A 19,329-nucleotide genomic window follows, 5' to 3' on the forward strand; every position below is an offset into this window, starting at 1 on the left:
CAGTGACACGGCGAAAAGTTGCTGCCTTACAGCGCCAAAGACCTCGGTTTGATCCTGACTTGGGTTGCCATCTATATGGAGTTTGTATGCTCTCCCCGTGACCACATTGGTTTTCTCTGGGTGCTCCGGATTCCTCGCACAGTCCAAAGATGTACAGGCTGGTAGATTAATTGGCTTCGGTAAAAATTGTAGATTGTCCCTATTGTGTTGGATAATGTTATCCATCGTTGGTCAGCATGGACTCAGTGAGCTGAAGGGCCTGTTTCCGTGCTTTGCCTCTAAACTAAACTAACTTTACATTACACATTGAGTGGAATTTTACCTGACAGTCTTTTATTCAAAGTCCACCACACCTACTGGAAATAAATGAGTACTCTGACATAGGAAAACTCCCTGAAGGAGAGTCTTCTCTTGAAAGGTTTGAAATTTCTTTGGCCCCAGCCTAGTGTAAGAGAAATGAGCTGGTATGAGCTCGATGAAAGGAGGTTGGTGGCAGATACTGTAAGGGACCAATGGAACATGATGTGCTTGATGTTGTTCGAGAGATAAGATCGCCACCGTGTTGAACAATCACTTCTGTATAATACAAAATGCTGGAGTAACTCAGCGGGACTGGCAGCATCTCTGGAGAGAAAGAAGAAGAGTCTCGACCCGAAACTTCACCCATTCCTTCTCGCCAGAGATGCTGCCTGTCATGCTGAGTTACTCCAGCATTTTGTGTCTATCTTTGGTTAAAACCAGCATCTGCAGTTCCTTCCTACACACTTCTGCATTATAATTTGCCCAATGTACGACATGAACTCAGTGGATCAAAGAATATGTTTCTTTGCTGGATCTTTCAATGTCAATCGATCAAACAATGTACGATCATGGCAGTGAGGCTACCACCAGTATTACTAACATAAAAATCTGACTCAAGCCCCAGACCATTGGTGGATTCAAGAGTCAGGGTCACTGGCAAGCTTCTGTAGGCTGTTATATCTTGCGTCTTGCTCAGCTACCCCCTTTCCCCCGTCCCACTGCTTACCAACTGCCCACGCTCAGAGCCATCACCTTCCATCAATACTATGTGATGATTCTAGCTTCATTTATTTTTTTATAGCACTTGCCTCAATTACCTCATATAGAAACATAGAAACATAGAAAATAGGTGCAGGAGTAGGCCATTCGGCCCTTCGAGCCTGCACCGCCATTCAATATGATCATGGCTGATCATCCAACTCAGTATCCTGTACCTGCCTTCTCTCCATACCCTCTGATCCCCTTAGCCACAAGGGCCACATCTAACTCCCTCTTAAATATAGCCAATGAACTGGCCTCAACTACCCATCTGTGGCAAAGAGTTCCAGAGATTCACCACTCTCTGTGTGAAAAAAGTTCTTCTCATCTCGGTTTTAAAGGATTTCCCCCTTATCCTTAAGCTGTGACCCCTTGTCCTGGACTTCCCCAACATCGGGAACAATCTTCCTGCATCTAGCCTGTCCAACCCCTTAAGAATTTTGTAAGTTTCTATAAGATCCCCTCTCAATCTCCTAAATTCTAGAGAGTATAAACCAAGTCTATCCAGTCTTTCTTCATAAGACAGTCCTGACATCCCAGGAATCAGTCTGGTGAACCTTCTCTGCACTCCCTCTATGGCAATAATGTCCTTCCTCAGATTTGGAGACCAAAACTGTACGCAATACTCCAGGTGTGGTCTCACCAAGACCCAGTACAACTGCAGTAGAACCTCCCTGCTCCTATACTCAAATCCTTTTGCTATAAGCTAACATACCATTCGCTTTCTTCACTGCCTGCTGCACCTGCATGCCTACTTTCAATGACTGGTGTACCATGACACCCAGGTCTCGCTGCATCTCCCCTTTTCCTAATCGGCCACCATTTAGATAATAGTCTGCTTTCCTGTTTTTGCCACCAAAATGGATAACCTCACATTTATCCACATTATACTGCATCTGCCAAACATTTGCCCACTCACCCAGCCTATCCAAGTCACATTGCAGTCTCCTAGCATCCTCCTCACAGCTAACACTGCCCCCCAGCTTAGTGTCATCCGCAAACTTGGAGATATTGCATTCAATTCCCTCATCCAGATCATTAATATATATTGTAAATAGCTGGGGTCCCAGCACTGAGCCTTGCGGTACCCCACTAGTCACTGCCCGCCATTGTGAAAAGGACCCGATTACTCTTTGCTTCCTGTTTGCCAGACAGTTCTCTATCCACATCAATACTGAACCCCCAATGCCGTGTGCTTTAAGTTTGTATACTAATCTCTTATGTGGGACCTTGTCGAAAGCCTTCTGGAAGTCCAGATACACCACATCCACTGGTTCTCCCCTATCCACGCTGCTAGTTACATCCTCGAAAAATTCTATAAGATTCGTCAGACATGATTTACCTTTCGTAAATCCATGCTGACTTTGTCCAATGATTTCACCACTTTCCAAATGTGCTGCTATCCCATCTTTAATAACTGACTCTAGCAGCTCATTCCTCATAACCATACCATGTGATGTTTCTAGCTTATTTATTTTTTAATAGTACCTGCCTCAACTACCTCCTCAGGCAGATTGTTCCAAATAACCATCACCCTCTGTTTTTATTTTTGTCCAAAGAAGGTCCCATCCTGAAACATCACCCATCCATGTTTATCAGAGATGCTGCCTGACCTGTTAAGTTACTCCAACATTTTGTGCCTTCCTTTGGCATACCAGCACCTGCAGTTCCTTGTTATTTCATTTCTTTTATTTGATATTTTGGTTGGTATTTTACAAAACTAATCATCAATAGATTTCAGCTTCTAATCAATCTCTTCCAGAGGGCGGCACGGTGGTGCAGCGGTAGAGTTGCTGCCGTACAGCGCCAGAGACCAAGGTTCGATCCTGACTGTGGATGCCATCTGTACAGAGTTTGTACGTTCGCCCCGTGACCTGCGAGGGTTTTCTCCGGGATCTCCGGTTTCCTCCCACACTCCAGACACGTACAGATTTGTAGGTTAATTGACTCGGTATAATTGTAATTTGTCCCTAGTATGTGTGGAATAGTGTTAGTGTGCGGTGATTGCTGGTAAGCACAGACTCTGTGGGTCGAAGGGCCTGTTTCTGCACTGTATCCCTAAACTAAACGAAAGAGAATTTATCCCTACACTGGATGGAGCAAATACTTTGTCGAGCTTATTCCTTGAACTAGTTCTGCTCACATCGCAGGGTTGGGAATATCATAGAAGGATTGGATTATTCATGCAATATTTTAGCCATGGTATGTACTCAGTTCCTAATCCTCAAAAATAATCTTTCTAAAGATAAACCCAGGCTGAATCACTGGCATGCTGCAGGGAGACTAACATGTTGCTGCAGATTGTCACAAAATGTCAGGCATCAGCCAAAATATGTGTCTAAGAGCAGATTGCAGCTACAACATAATGTTTTTCCTTTTGATTTTGTGGTGAAAACATCTAAGTCAATCTGAAATGTAGTCTCACTGGTGAAACATATGAAGTAAAAATAATTTCTCTCAGGTTAGAGTCAAATGTCTTTTGAGGATTCAACTACTGGACTAATTTGCTGCTGCTGCCGTTATTAGAGTCATAGAGTGATACAGTGTGGAAAGAGGCCCGTCGGCTCAGTTCGCCCATACCGGCTAACAATGTCCCAGCTACACTAGTCACCCTTGCGTGCGCTTGGACCATATCCCTCCATGATCACATTGAATGGCGGTGCTGGCTCGAAGGGCCGAATGGCCTACTCCTGCACCTATTGTCTATTGTCAACCAGTGATCCCTGCACATTAACACTATTCTATACACGCTAGAGACAAATTATAATTTTACCAAGCCAATTAACCTACAAACCTGTATTTGTTTTGGAATGTGGGAGGGAACAGGAGCTCCCGGAGAAAATCCTCGTAGATCACGGGGAGAACGTACAAACTCCGGACAGGCAGTATCTGTAGTCTGGATCGATCCCGGGTGTCTGACGCTGTAAGGTAGCAACTCTACCGCTGCACCACCATACTGCCCTAATACGTACAGCATGTTTGATGGTAAGAACCCATTTGGAACATTCTGTTCAGTTTTGGTCACCCTGCTGTAGGAAAGATGTTGTTAAGATGGAAGATTTGTCATTGAAGATTTATGAGGATGTTGCCAGGACTCCAGGGCCTGAGATGTAGGGAGAGGTTGTGCAGGCTAGGACTTTATTCCTTAGAGTGCAGGAGGATGAACGGTGATCTTATAGAGGTGAATCTCTGGAACTCCCTGCCACAGAGGGTAGTCGAGGCCAGTTCATTGGCTATATTTAAGAGGGAGTTAGATGTGGCCCTTGTGGCTAAGGGGATCAGAGGGTATGGAGAGAAGGCAGGTACGGGATACTGAGTTGGATGATCAGCCATGATCATATTGAATGGCGGTGCAGGCTCGAAGGGCCGAATGGCCTACTCCTGCACCTAATTTCTATGTATAAGATCAGGAGACAAATATATAGGGAATATGCACAATCTTTTACTCCGAGCAGGGAAATCAAGAACGAGAGGTTATAGATTTAAGGTGAGAGGCAAAAGGTTTAATAAGAACCTGAGGGGCAACGTTTTCACACAGAAGGTGGTGGGTATATGGAACAAGCTGCCAGAGAGGTAGTTGAGATAGGTACAATAACAACGTTTAAAAAAGCATTTGTACAGGTAGGAAGTGTTTCTTGGGAAATGGGCCAAGCACAGGCATGTGGGGCTAGTGTAGATGGGGCATCTTGGACAGCATGGGCAGGTTGGGCCGAAAGGCTCGCTGTTCCAACGCTGTATGACTTTATGGCGCTAAGTACAGTGACAATCGGGATGCTAATTTCAAATGACAGAATTAAGAATTGTTGGGAAAGTGAATCTGAGACGTTTGTGTTTGGTTATATGTGCCTCCTAAGTATGCAATGAGTATTGGTCGATTTAACAAAGTACCAGAAAAGTTATGTGAAAATGAGAGAGTAATAATCACTACCTCAATATAAATATTGTCACAGATTCCAAGTCATTCATTACAGGAACAATAGATACGAACAGAGGCTTAGGTAGCAAAAAACTCATTAAAGAATATGTAACAGCACGGACTGCGGATGCTGGTTTATACCAAAGAAAGACACAAAGTACAGGAGTAGCTCAGCAGGTCAGGCAGCATCCCTGGGGAAAATGGATAGGCGACATTTCAGGGCGGGAGCATTCTTCAGACTCGAGACTTAAGTCTGAAGAAAGGTCCTGAACTGAAACATGTCCTCCAGAGATGCTGCCTGCTCCACTGAGTTATACCAACATTTTGTGCCTTTCTTTAGAATTAAGAACATGGCCTAATGAAAGCCTATGAATAGTAAGAGCATAAGAAACACACCAGAGCAGGTGCAAAGATCAGTATGAAAATCTGTTGAATTTGTAATCCATTGAGAGCACATCATTTACAATTCCATTCAGTTCATCAACATTATATCGATTTGCCTGTGATATTAACTACAAGCCAGTGGTTATGCAAATAATTAGCGTTTCATCACAGGAGATACAAAGAATCGTGGATGCTGGTTTACAAAAAAACACAGTTGGAGCAACTAAACGGATCAGGTAGCATTTCTGGAGAACATGGATAGGTGATGTTTCTGGTCAGGAGACACTTTTTCAGACAGTTTTCCCATGGTGTAACACTTTTCACTCACCTAAGTAGGAAAAAGGTATCCACTGCCAAATAAAAAGGGCCACCAAGGGAAAAAATGTAAAGGACATTGTTTGGGACAGACAACAACCATTGTACTGGATTATCTATAAGAAATGAGAACAACACAAGAATCATAAATTTAACTTGAAATGGTGAACAGATTAAATGTTAACACAGTAGCTTAACTATTAGGCATAAATAATGATGTGAGCAATATCCCATAAACATTGGCGGACAACAAATAAAGCTTTCAGAAATAAAAGATTTTTTTAGGACAGGTTTATTCGATTCTATAAAGTATTGACCGAACAGTAGTTTTACAGTCCACATTATTTAACTTTGTGAATGTTTTAGACTTTAGAGATACAGCGTGGACCAGTGACCAGCGGTCCCCGTACACTAGCACTCTCCTACACACTAGGGACAATTTACCATTTTTAACAAAACCAAGTAACCTACAAACCTGCCCATCTTTGGAGTGCGGGAGGAAACCAGAGCATGCAGAGAAAACCCACACAGTCACAGGGAGAACGTCTACATATAGATAGTACCCGTGGTTAGGATTGAATCCGGGTCTCTGGCGCTGTAAGTCAGTATCGCTGTGCCACTGTGCTACCCTATTCTACCCTGCTGATGAAATGTCATTTTTTCAGAAGCCCATGAGCTTTAATTTCTGTATTGGTGTGTTAAAATGCAAGCAATAACCATGAAAAAAATGTGATTAAATAAATATAAAATTGTACAGGTTAAATGCAGGTTCTTCCACATTCAATCAGAAGCTCAGACTGATGTTTGCTATCCCAGTTTTAAATCTGTATGCATCTTCTTTTTTTTTTTTAAACGTAATTTTCTTAAGTAGAGATATATTGGATCTAACGATGTTTTGTTGAACTGGGATAATTTCTTGGATATTTCAGTTAGAACATAGGATACAGCACAGTACACCACAAGGAAAGGGTGTTCGGCCTACAATGTCTGAGTGGAAAATGATGCCAAATTAAACTAAAGCCATTCTTGCTATTCTTGGACATTCTTGCTATTTAGGGAGTGCAGGTTAATTCCCGGGATGGCGGGACTGACACATGATGAAAGAATGGATCGACTAGGCTTATATTCACTGGAATTAAAAGGATGAGAGACGATCTTATAGAAACATTAAAAATACTTGGGATTGGACAGGCTAGATGCAGGAAAAATGGTCCCGATGTTGAGGGAGTCCAGAACCAAGGGTCACAGTTTAAGAATAAGGGGTAGGCCATTTAGGACTGAGATGAAGAAAAACGTTTTCACCCAGAGTTGTGAATCTGTGGAATTCTCTGCCACAGAGAAGTTCTCCCCGTGACCTGCGTGGGTTTTCTCCGAGATCTTCGGTTTCCTCCCACATTCCAAAGACGTACATGTTTTATAGGTTAATTGGCTTGTAAATGTAAAGATTGTCCAATATTTAAAAAAATTGTCCAAATTCCAGTATAATCCCTGATGGACTCTTTGGAAGGTACAAGATACAAGGTACAAGATGGCAATGGAGGCCAATCCACTGAATGTATTGAAGAGTTAGGTATAGCTCTTAGGGCTAATGGAATCAAGGGATATGGGGAGAAAGCAGGAACGGGGTACTGATTTTGGATGATCAGCCATGATCATATTGAATGGCGGTGCTGGCTCAAAGGGCCGAATGGCCTACTCCTGCACCTATTTTATGTGTTGCTATGCTTCCATTTACCTGCATGCGATCCATATCCCCAGATGCTGACAAATAAAAATATTTCCTTCTGAGTTGGGACCTGTTAATGTTGATGGCCTTGTTCTGCACAAATGGCAATGAACTCGGGCTCCATCTTGATAATAGGAGCTGCTTTAACAAAGAGATCTCTTAACATTTTTAGAACCTTTCCCATTCATATAATCTATCAAAATATAAAAAAGATTGTGAAAAGCAAATATGTGTACAGAATTAATGCCTAATATTCATCAGGGTACCTAGATTATTCAGTAAGGTAAAGTGGCAGACATGTCCTGAAATTATCCACAATAAACTCAGGACTCGAATCCCATGTATCGCGGAATAGCTTCCTGCAGTGATTTGTGTGGATAACACAGCGGGGACAGTCTTCTGTATGGCAAAGCTGGTTAACATCCATTCGAGGAATCCTGCAAAGACCAAACAACAAGAAAAAATGTTAAAAAATAAAGCTTTATAATGGATATTGGAAAATGATTGTAACACTCCAGTTGATCACGCTATTAATCCATGCAGATCAATTGTTTTTCAAATTTTAATTTCCATGATGTTCCGCTTCTATGAGTACATTAAAGGGCCTGTCCCACGAGCATGCGACCTGCATGCGGCAAGCGCGACCAAACCGAAAGCGGGGGCCACGCGGAGGTCGAGTGATCCCCATACAGGGCCGGTCCCACCAGCATGCGTCTGCATGCGGCTAGCGCGACCAAACCCGAAGCGGGGCTCGCGCGGAGGTCGAGTGAGTGACGTGAAGTTCGAGCGAAGTCCGCGGGAGGTTCGCGCGTGATGTACGGCGTCAAGACGCTGCGTAATGCGTCAAGACACTGCGCACGCCCGTTGAGGCAGTGCGTATGGCATCGAGGCGGCTGCGGGCCGGAAGGCCATTGACGTGCGGAATTTTTGAACACGGTCAGTTTTTCGGAGCCCCGCGCGATGTCGGGAACAGCTCCGCAAAACTCCATACGGCTCCGGCGATCGGAGTGGGACCGGCCCCGCGAGGCCGTACGGCTCAAGCGACCACATTAGGTCACGCTTGCCGCATGGAGTCGCATGCTCGTGGGACAGGCCCTTTAAAGGGATATAGATGGAAGGGGATGAAAGAAACGGAAAGGGCTGTTGATATCCACAAGGATCAGTACAGGGACTCTTGGTGTTTGTATCATATGTGAATTACTTTGATGTGGATGTGGGAGACATGATCAGTATGTTTGTGAATGTTTGGGCATGAAGATTGGTCGAGTTGTTAGAAACATAGAAAAAACATAGAAAAATAGGTGCAGTAGAGGCCATTCAGCCCTTCGAACCAGCATTCAATATGATCATGGTTGATCATCTAAAATCAGTACCCCGTTTCCCATGTCCCTTGATTCCTTTAACCCTAAGAGCCAAACCTAAATCTCTCTTGAAATAGTGTTGAAGGTAGTCTTAGTGTTGAAGTAATCTAGCAAAGAGATTTCTTGTATTGGTGAAATGGGTTGAAAAATGACAGTTTAAGTTTAATCTAGCCAAATGTGTGTGTGATGCATTTTGGGACCACGAATGAGGAGGACATGTATCATGAAAAGTAGGATCTTAAGGAGTACAAAGGAAAATTAGTGAATATAATAATATTGAAATATCAGAAAACCTGCAGCACATTGCATTGGATTTTCATTTATTCCTGACTTAGTTAAATTTGAATGGATAGAAATTCATCCTTGATGACTTGTACTAAATCAGTAGGTGCAAGAATATCCTCCAGCACTTGTACTCACCTCCCAACATTAGGCTATAATAAAATCAATGATATTAAATGTCAGGAGTACAATCAAAGACTGGTGCTCTCTCATCCATTTGCTGTTGGCATTAATGGGGTTTTTTCCTTGAAAATGTACTGATTGCATGTAATTTTCTTCTGTCAATTTGTGCTCAAAATAATGGGCCAGGTTAAGCTAACTGATAATCAATCATTCCACAAGGAACTGTTGTGAGCCACCAAGGTGGTTGTCTAAGTGTCTTAGATTTCCAAGCTCAACCAAACCAAGCTGAGCTGGAGGTCAGATGCCAGAAAACTGATCTTTCACTCCACTACTGAATTCATGATTGACCCTATTTCACTACATAGTAGAGAGGGAACTTCAAGTAAACAATGTCTGAAGAAGGGTCTCGACCCGAAACGTCACCCATTCCTCTCTCCAGAGATGCTGCCTGTCCCTCTGAGTTACTCCAGCTTTATGTGTCTATTATTGGTTTAAACCAGCATCTGCAGTTCTTCCTACACAAACAATGTACTTATATTTTTTGCAGCAGGGGATTGTTAGAGCACAACGTCTCTATACGTAGAAACATGGGTACAACCCTCCCTACCCAGTAAAGCATCGAAATGAGACTATCCAGGCCATGCCCTCGTTTTGCTGTTGCAGTCAGGCAGTGGATACAACAACTGAGGTCCCTCATCACCAGGTCCAGGATCAGATCGTTTCTTACAACGATCAGGTTCTAGTATTTTCGAGGTAAAAGATTTGCCTTGCACATTTCCTTTAAACATTGCTCCTTTCACAATAAAGCCATGCTTCCTCATATTTGGCATTTCCACTCTGGGAAATGGTTTCGACTGTCTACCATACCTCATCACACCATCTCAACATTTTATACACTTTTATCGGGTCTCCCCTCAGCATTCCAGGCTTCAGCGAAAACAATTCTAATTTGTCCCATCTGTCGCATCCTATTTGCCCACATTTGGCCCATTTCTCTCTGAACATTTTCTACCCACGTATCTGTCCAAATGTCTTTAAAACATTGTAATTGTACCTGTCTTTAGCACGTACTCTGACAGCTTGTTCCACGGAACCACTAGCCTCTGTGTGAAAAACTTGCCTCTTAGATCTACCCAAAATCTTTCTCCCCCCACTTTAAACCTATGCACTAGTTATAAAATTCCCTACCCTGGGAAAATGGCTGTGACTATCTACCCTATCTGTGCTACTGATAATTTGATAAACTTCTATGAGGTCACCCGTCAGCCTTCTTTATCCACACCAAACAGTCCCAGTGTCTCCTTATACAATAAGTAAACATAGAAACATAGAAACATAGAAATTAGGTGCAGGAGTAGGCCATTCGGCCCTTCGAGCCTGCACCGCCATTCAATGTGATCATGGCTGATCATCCAACTCAGTATCCCGTACCTGCCTTCTCTCCATACCCTCTGATCCCCTTAGCCACAAGGGCCACATCTAACTCTCTCTTAAATATAGCCAATGAACTGGCCTCGACTACCCTCTGTGGCAGAGAGTTCCAGAGATTCACCACTCTCTGTGTGAAAAAAGTTCTTCTCATCTCGGTTTTAAAGGATTTCTCCCTTATCCTTAAGCTGTGACCCCTTGTCCTGGACTTCCCCAACATCGGGAGCAATCTTCCTGCATCTAGCCTGTCCAACCCCTTAAGAATTTTATAAGTTTCTATAAGATCCCCTCTCAATCTCCTAAATTCTAGAGAGTATAAACCAAGTCTATCCAGTCTTTCTTCATAAGACAGTCCTGACATCCCAGGAATCAGTCTGGTGAACCTTCTCTGCACTCCCTCTAGGGCAATAATGTCCTTCCTCAGATTTGGAGACCAAAACTGTACGCAATACTCCAGGTGTGGTCTCACCAAGACCCTGTACAACTGCAGTAGAACCTCCCTGCTCCTATACTCAAATCCTTTTGCTATGAAAGCTAACATACCATTCGCTTTCTTCACTGCCTGCTGCACCTGCAGCCCTCTTGTCATGGCAACATTCCTGTGAACCTTTCCTGCACCCTCTCTAATGTAATCACATCCTTCCTACAAATGTGTAAAATACTGTAAGCTGAAAATTATTGGCGTGGAAGTTGTCCGCAGAGGTTTTTTCTGTGAGTTTATCTGGAGTTGAGCATGAGGTCCTCCTGGTAGCAAAATGTTGTTGCCCACAGAATGCATCAAATCTTACAGTCCTTGTGCTACTCGTGTGCACAAAGATCTTCCATCTGCAAGCTGCTGGCATTGTGGAGCCCATACAGATCAAACAGTCAATGTGTGAAGAGCATAGAGAGCAACTAGAGAGCAACTGAAGAGCAATCCTGAACTACTATTAACCTCATTAGGCCCCATAGCAGAAGTGTCCACATCGTGGGGCTGGAAACCGGAAGTATCCTGAACTAATTCTGCTACCATCATCATCTATTGCGACAAGTGATGGCTCACACTGATTGTCGCCGGAAGCTTGCGTCCTTTTCAGGACGGACGATGACAGTGGGGTCAACATTTGTAACAAGATGGACTCGAAAGAAGAAGATTAACCTCATTAGAGACCCTCGGACTATCTTTGATCGGACTTTACTGGTTTTATCGTGCACTAAACATTATGCATGTTACTCCCTTTAACATGTATCTGTACACTGTGAATTGCTCGATTGTAATCATGTATTGTCTTTCCACTGACCGGTTAGCATACAACAAAAGCTTTTCACTGTACCTCGGCAGACATGACAATAAATAAACTAAACTAGAGTTAGAAATAGAAGTACAGAGATGATGGAAAGTGCATAGCATTGGGCAAGGGTCAAAATTCAGATGGGTTGATTGAAGAAAATTAAGGATTGGAATAGATTTGGTGAAAATGAATGGGTCACTTGGAGAGGTACAGACATATGAACATACATAGAAACATGCAAATAAGGAACAAGAATACGCCAATTCTGTCTCTCAAGCCTGCTCCATTATTTAACAGTCTTGGTAAACTGCTTCTTATCTGATTGTAGCCTTAACTCTACATTTCCATTTACCCCACTGATTAAGGAATAAAGCCCTAGCCTGCCCAACCTTTCCCTAGACATAAGACCCTCAAGTCTTGGCAACATCCTCATGAATCTTCTCTGCACCCTTTCCAGCTGGACAACAATGATCCCATAACAGGGTGACTAAAATTGAACACAATACTCTAAATGTGGCCTCACTCATGTCTTGCAAAAATGCAACATGACCTCCCAGCTTCTATATCCCAGGCACTGGATAAAGCACTTAAAGCAGAACCCAACAGTAAGAGAATGCACACGCTGAACACCACAGCAACAGACGAGGTAAGTTCACAGTCCCTTTAACTGTGGCTGAAACAACCTTCCACCAAAGATGAACGCAAATTCCTGGTGTAACTCAACAGAACAGACAGCATCTATTCTGGGTGATTTTTCAGCAGCAAAATGAGAAAACCACCAGCAGCATTTAGACCTTTAGGGTACTCTGAAACAGGTCCATTACAGAAAGTCAACAACGTGCAATATTTAATTTGGTCTTTAAAAAAATATTTTATTTATTATGTTTCAGCTGCAACCATAATTGTTATGTACTAATCTATATTTCACATTCAGTGAAATTATATTTTCAACAGCTGATATTAAGACATGTTTGACACTCCCTGGTTTGCAATCTGTGAGGGTTTTCAACAGTCCCTTTCCAAATTGTGCATAGTGTTTACCATTAACTATCAATCATTATAAACAATCAAAGGGATTTTCTCCCAAGAAAACGTTATAGGTGACCTGAGCTATAGGGGGAGGTTGAGCAGGCTAGGACTCTATTCATTGGAATACAGGAGGAGGATGGGGGTGAACTTATACAGGTGTACAAAATCATGAGTGGAATAGATCGGGGAAATGCACAATTTTTCCCTGAGATGGGGAATCAAGGTTTAAGGAGAGGGGGGAAAGATTTATTAGGAACCTGAGGGATAATTTTTTTACACAAAGGATTGTGGGTGTATGGAAAGAGTTGCAAGACAAGGTATCGCAACATTTAAGACACATTTAGACAGGTACATGGATAGGATAGGATAGGATAGGATAGGTTTAGAGGGATATCGTCCAAACATGTGCAGGTGGGACTAGCGTAGATGGGACATGTTGGTCGGCGTGTGCAAATTGGGCTAAAGGGCCAGTTTAATTGCTGTATGACTCTATGTTTGGCTGCTCAGCCAACTTGTTAACATCTGGACTAGCTTCATTGAATAATACAGCATGGAGCCAAGCCCTTCAACCCAATGTGTCCATGCCGACCACCGGTTACCTAATCACACCAGTTTTATGTTATTCCACTTTCGCCTCCACTCCCTACAAACGAGGGGCAATTTACAGAAGCCAATCAACCTGCAAGCTTGCGCATCTTTGGGATGTGGGAGGAAACCGGAGCATCCAGAGGAAACCTTTGTGGTCATGGAGATCTTGGAAACACCACACAGACAGCACCGAAATCATGATCAAACCCAGGGTCTCTGGCATTATGAGGCACCAAAGATCTTTATGAACTGAGATCCAAGAGGAGATATTATCACCAAAGGAAGAAGTTTGTGCCTCAATCCGGGTTGGACCTTTGAGAATGGGTACCTTTAACTTCAGTGGCAAGCCACTGACCACAAATTAGCCACATAAGGAGCAACTTGTATGACAAGCAGGAGTTGCCAATATCATTTTTACAAATGAATGCAAATTGAACCAATCCTTTGTTTAAAAATTGATTTCCTCTCAAATATGTGTTGCTTTTGGTGTTGGCTTTTAAAAAAGGTTGTACTTTGCATTCAATGAGTTGAGTTAAGACCATTGAGGAAAGTGGAAACATAGAAACATAGAAAATAGGTGCAGGAGTAGGCCATTCGGCCCTTTGAGCCTGCACCGCCATTCAATATGATCATGGCTGATCATCCAACTCAATATCCTGTACCTGCTTTCTCTCCATACCCCCGATCCCTTTAACCACAAGGGCCACATCTAACTCCCTCTTAAATATAGCCAATGAACTGGCCTCAACTACATTCTGTGGCAGAGAATTCCAGAGATTCACCACTCTCTGTGCAAAAACGCCACCCGACCCGTGGAGCTCACCCGACCCGCGGAGCTGGAGACCGCCACCCAACCCGCTGGGCTGGAGAACGCCAGGTGAGCCCCGGAGCTCGAGACCATCAGCAGAGCTGCAGGGCTGTAGAACGCCTGCGGAGCCACGGAGCAACGGAGCGGCAGAACACCAGAGCGCACCAAGCCAGCTCGGCCGACCAGAAGCACCAACAGACGGCGATGCGTACGAAAGCACCGCCGGGGACGCAGAGGTGGGTTAAAGGCCAGGTTACAGCTAGCCCCACACAGGGTGGCGATTCCTAGCCTTTTCCTCGCCAACGTGCGCTCACTGGCAAACAAAATGGACGAACTCCGGCTAAGGATCACCTCCTACAACTGGATCAAAGACTGCAACATCCTGATCTTCACAGAAACTTGGCTCAACACCGACGTTCCTGACAGCGCTATCCAGCTAACGGGGCGTCATTTACTCCAAGCGGACAGGACATCAGACTCCGGTAAGACCAGAGGTGGGGGTCTGTGCATTTATGTAAATAAAGCATGGTGCACGGACTCCACCATCATCGAGAGTCACTGCTCAGCTAACCTTGATTTCCTCTTGGTTAGATGCAGACCGTTCTATCTGCCCAGAGAGTTTACCTCCACTGTTGTGACTGCAGCCTATATCCCTCCTGATGCTAATGCCAAGCTTGCAATGAAAGAGCTGCATACTTCCATTAGCAATCAACAGACGCACAACCCCGAGGCAGCCTTCATTGTTGCGGGTGACTTCAATCACTCTAACCTGAAGACTGTACTCCCCAAATTCCACCAACATGTTTCCTTCCCCACTAGAGTAGACAAGACACTGGACAAAGTCTACACCAACATGGCTGAAGCTTACAAAGCCATCCCCCTCCCCCACCTTGGTCAGTCTGATCACGTCTCATTGTCCCTGCTCCCTAAGTACTCCCCACTCATCAAACGGGTTAAACCAACTGTGAGGACAGTTAAAGTCTGGTCAGAGGAAGCGGACTTCACACTTCAGCAGTGTTTTGGAAACACTGACTGGAAGGCGTATGCAGCCCAGGCCACCCTTGACTCCCACACGGACATTGATTCCTACACATCCTCTATTCTGGACTTTGTAAACTCCACCATCAATAGTGTCACCTCCCTCAAACAGGTGACCATATTCCCGAATCAGAAGCCATGGATGAACAGCGAGGTCAGGCTACTGCTGAAAGCACGGGACACCGCTTTCAGGTCAGGCGATGCTCGAGCCTACAGCTCATCCAGGGCTATCCTGAAGAGGGGCATCAAGAAGGCCAAGCGCTGCCATAAGCTAAGGATTGAGGAGCACTTCAACAACAACTCCGACCCCCGACGCATGTGGCAAGGCATCCAGGCCATCACGGACTATAGACCCACCAACACCACCCCCACATCCAGCGACGCCTCCTTCCTTGAGGAGCTTAATCACTTCTATGGCCGCTTTGACAGGGACAATCTAGAGACAGCCATCAAGGCTGTGCTCCCTGCTGATCACCAACCCCTCACACTCACCCCCTACGACGTATACGTGGCACTGAGTAGGACTAATGCACGTAAGGCTGCTGGCCCTGACGGCATCCCCGGGCGCGTGCTCAGGGCCTGTGCTGCGCAGCTGACAGACGTCTGGACTGACATCTTCAACCTGTCACTTGCCCAAGCAGTTGTCCCCACGTGCCTTAAAACCACCTCCATCGTGCCAGTGCCAAAACACTCCACTGCGGCAAGCCTCAACGACTTCCACCCAGTTGCACTTACCCCCATCATCACCAAGTGCTTCGAGAGGCTGGTCCTGGCACACCTCAAAAGCTGCCTACCCCCCACACTGGATCCCTATCAGTTTGCCTACCGCAAGAACAGGAGTACGGAGGATGCCATCTCAACGGCACTTCACTCCGCCCTCTCCCACCTCGACAACAGAGACACTTACGTAAGAATGCTGTTCATCGATTACAGTTCAGCATTCAACACCATTATACCATCTAAACTGATCACCAAACCGGTAACCTGGGCATCGATCCCTCCCTCTGCAACTGGATACTGGACTTTCTAACCAACAGACCACAATCTGTTAGGTTAGAAAAGCACACCTCTTCAACCCTCACCCTGAACACCCGCGTTCCACAGGGCTGTGTGCTGAGCCCCCTCCTCTACTCCCTCTTCACCTATGACTGCACACCTGTACATGGTACTAACACCATCATCAAGTATGCAGATGATACAACGGTGATTGGCCTCATCAGCAACAACGATGAGTCGGCCTACAGGGAGGAGGTCCAGCACTTAGCAGCATGGTGCGCTGACAACAACCTGGCCCTTAACTCCAAGAAGACCAAGGAGCTCATTGTAGACTTCAGGAAGTCCAGGGGCGGCACGCACACCCCCATCCACATTAACGGGACGGAGGTGGAACGTGTTTCTAGCTTCAGGTTCCTGGGTGTTAACATCTCCGATGACCTCTCTTGGACCCACAATACCTCAACTCTGATCAAGAAGGCTCACCAGCGTCTCTTCTTCCTGAGGAGACTGAAGAAGGTCCATCTGTCTCCTCAGATCCTGGTGAACTTCTACCGCTGCACCATCGAGAGCATCCTTACCAACTGTATCACAGTATGGTATGGCAACTGCTCTGTCTCCGACCGGAAGGCATTGCAGAGGGTGTTGAAAATTGCCCAACGCATCACCGGTTCCTCGCTCCCCTCCATTGAGTCTGTCCAGAGCAAGCGATGTCTGCGGAGGGCGCTCAGCATCGCCAAGGACTGCTCTCACCCCAACCATGGACTGTTTACCCTCCTACCATCCGGGAGGCGCTACAGGTCTCTCCGTTGCCGGACCAGCAGGTCCAGGAACAGCTTCTTCCCGGCGGCTATCACTCTACTCAACAACGTACCTCGGTGACTGCCAATCACCCCCCCCCCCCACCCCCTGGAAACTCTTCCCACAGAAAAAACACTATGTCTGTATATATGCTAATGTAAATATTTATTCAAATCATAAGCTATGTCGCTCTTCCAGGGAGATGCTAAATGCATTTTGTTGTCTCTGTACTGTACACGGACAATGACAATTAAAGTTGAATCTGAATCTGAATCTGAATCTGAATCTGAAAAAATGTTATTCTCATCTCAGTCCTAAAAGATTTCCTCTTTATCCTTAAACTGTGACCCCTTGTTCTGGACATCCTCAACATCGGGAATAATCTTCCTGCATCTAGCCTGTCCAACCCCTTAAGAATTTTGTAAGTTTCTATAAGATCCCCCCTCAATCTTCTAAATTCTAGCGAGTACAAGCCGAGTCTATCCAGTCTTTCTTCATATGAAAGTCCTGACATCCCAGGAATCAGTCTGATGAACCTTCTCTGTACTCCCTCTATGGCAAGAATGTCCTTCCTCAGATTAGGAGACCAAAACTGTACGCAATACTTCAGGTGTGGTCTCACCAAGACCCTGTACAACTGCAGTAGAACCTCCCTGCTCCTATACTCAAATCCTTTTGCAATGAATGCTAACATACCATTCGCTTTCTTCACTGCCTGCTGCACCTGCATGCCTATTTTCAATGACTGGTGTACCATGACACCCAGATCTCGTTGCATCTCCCCTTTTCCTAATCGGCCACCATTGTCTACTTTCCTGTTTTTGCCACCAAAGTGGATAACCTCACATTTATCCACATTATACTGCATCTGCCATGCATTTGCCCACTCACCCAGTCTATCCAAGTCATCTTGCAGCCTCCTAGCATCCTCCTCACAGCTAACACTGCCCCCCAGCTTCGTGTCATCCGCAAACTTGGAGATGTTGCATTCAATTCCCTCGTCCAAATCATTAATATATATTGTAAATAGCTGGGGTCCCAGCACTGAGCCTTGCGGTACCCCACTAGTCACTGCCTGCCATTGTGAAAAGGACCCGTTTACTCCTACTCTTTGCTTCCTGTCTGCCAGCCAGTTCTTATGTTATTCCACTTTCGCCTCCACTCCCTACAAACGAGGGGCAATTTACAGAAGCCAATCAACCTGAAAACTTGCACATCTTTGGGATGTGGGAGGAACCCATCAATACTGAACCCCCAGTACCGTGTGCTTTAAGTTTGTATACTAATCTCTTATGTGGGACCTTGTCGAAAGCCTTCTGAAAGTCCAGATATAACACATCCACTGGTTCTCCCTTATCCACTCTACTAGTTACATCCACGAAAAATTCTATAAGATTCGTCAGACATGATTTACCTTTCATAAATCTATGTTGACTTTGTCCAATGATTTCACCACTTTCCAAATGTGCTGCTATCCCATCTTTAATAACTGACTCTAGCAGTTTCCCCACTACCGATGTTAGACTAACTGGTCTGTAATTCCCCATTTTCTCTCTACCTCCCTTTTTAAAAAGTGGGGTTACGTTAGCTACCCTCCAATCCTCAGGAAGATTGCAACAAAGCGTAGTTGCACAATGGTCATGTTATGGGCAAGTATTCAGAGACCTGTACCACTAATTAGTCGGCACAAATCTAAATCCCACACCACCTGCTGGTGAATTTAACTTCAAATAATATATTTGGAGTTAAAAATCAGTTCTCAAATTCATTAACATATCAGGTGGCCCACTAATGTCCCCGAATGAAGGAAATCTGCCATTGTCCACTGAATCTGATCTGTCTCTGAGTCCAGGCCCTCAAATGTAGTTGACACTTATGCCGCCCTCTAAACTGACTTGGCACACAGTTCAAGAGGCCAGTCAAATAAATACTGACCCTGCCAGTAAAACTCCCATTCTATAAATGAAACAAAATGTGCGGTCAGGGTAAAAATACTTCAAAGCCAAAATGCTGCAAATGTTGAAAATCTGATATAAATACGTCATGTTGAACCACAGTAATTATTGGTTTTCATGGGACAATCCTGTAAACATTCCAATTTCAATTTCCAGAGCGCTTGTTTTGTCCTCAGTTTAAGTTAAAGTTCAAGAAGAATTAAGTTTTAATTAATCTCCAGTGTAAAAATTGAGACCTTTGATGCGATGATC

General features: G+C 44.7%; 1 protein-coding gene across 1 annotated transcript in view; it reads right to left on the bottom strand.

Moving 5' to 3' along the window:
* LOC116984677 (O-acyltransferase like protein-like) overlaps positions 1-19,329 on the bottom strand; it is a 43,888-nt gene that overhangs the window by 16,013 nt on the left and 8,546 nt on the right. Inside the window, exon 6 of the mRNA XM_033039010.1 lies at positions 7,667-7,837. Coding sequence (XP_032894901.1) covers positions 7,667-7,837 — 171 coding nt within the window. The remainder of the gene's footprint in view (positions 1-7,666; positions 7,838-19,329) is intronic.

The sequence above is a fragment of the Amblyraja radiata genome, chromosome 1 (assembly GCF_010909765.2).
Source record: "Amblyraja radiata isolate CabotCenter1 chromosome 1, sAmbRad1.1.pri, whole genome shotgun sequence".
Taxonomy (NCBI): domain Eukaryota; kingdom Metazoa; phylum Chordata; class Chondrichthyes; order Rajiformes; family Rajidae; genus Amblyraja; species Amblyraja radiata.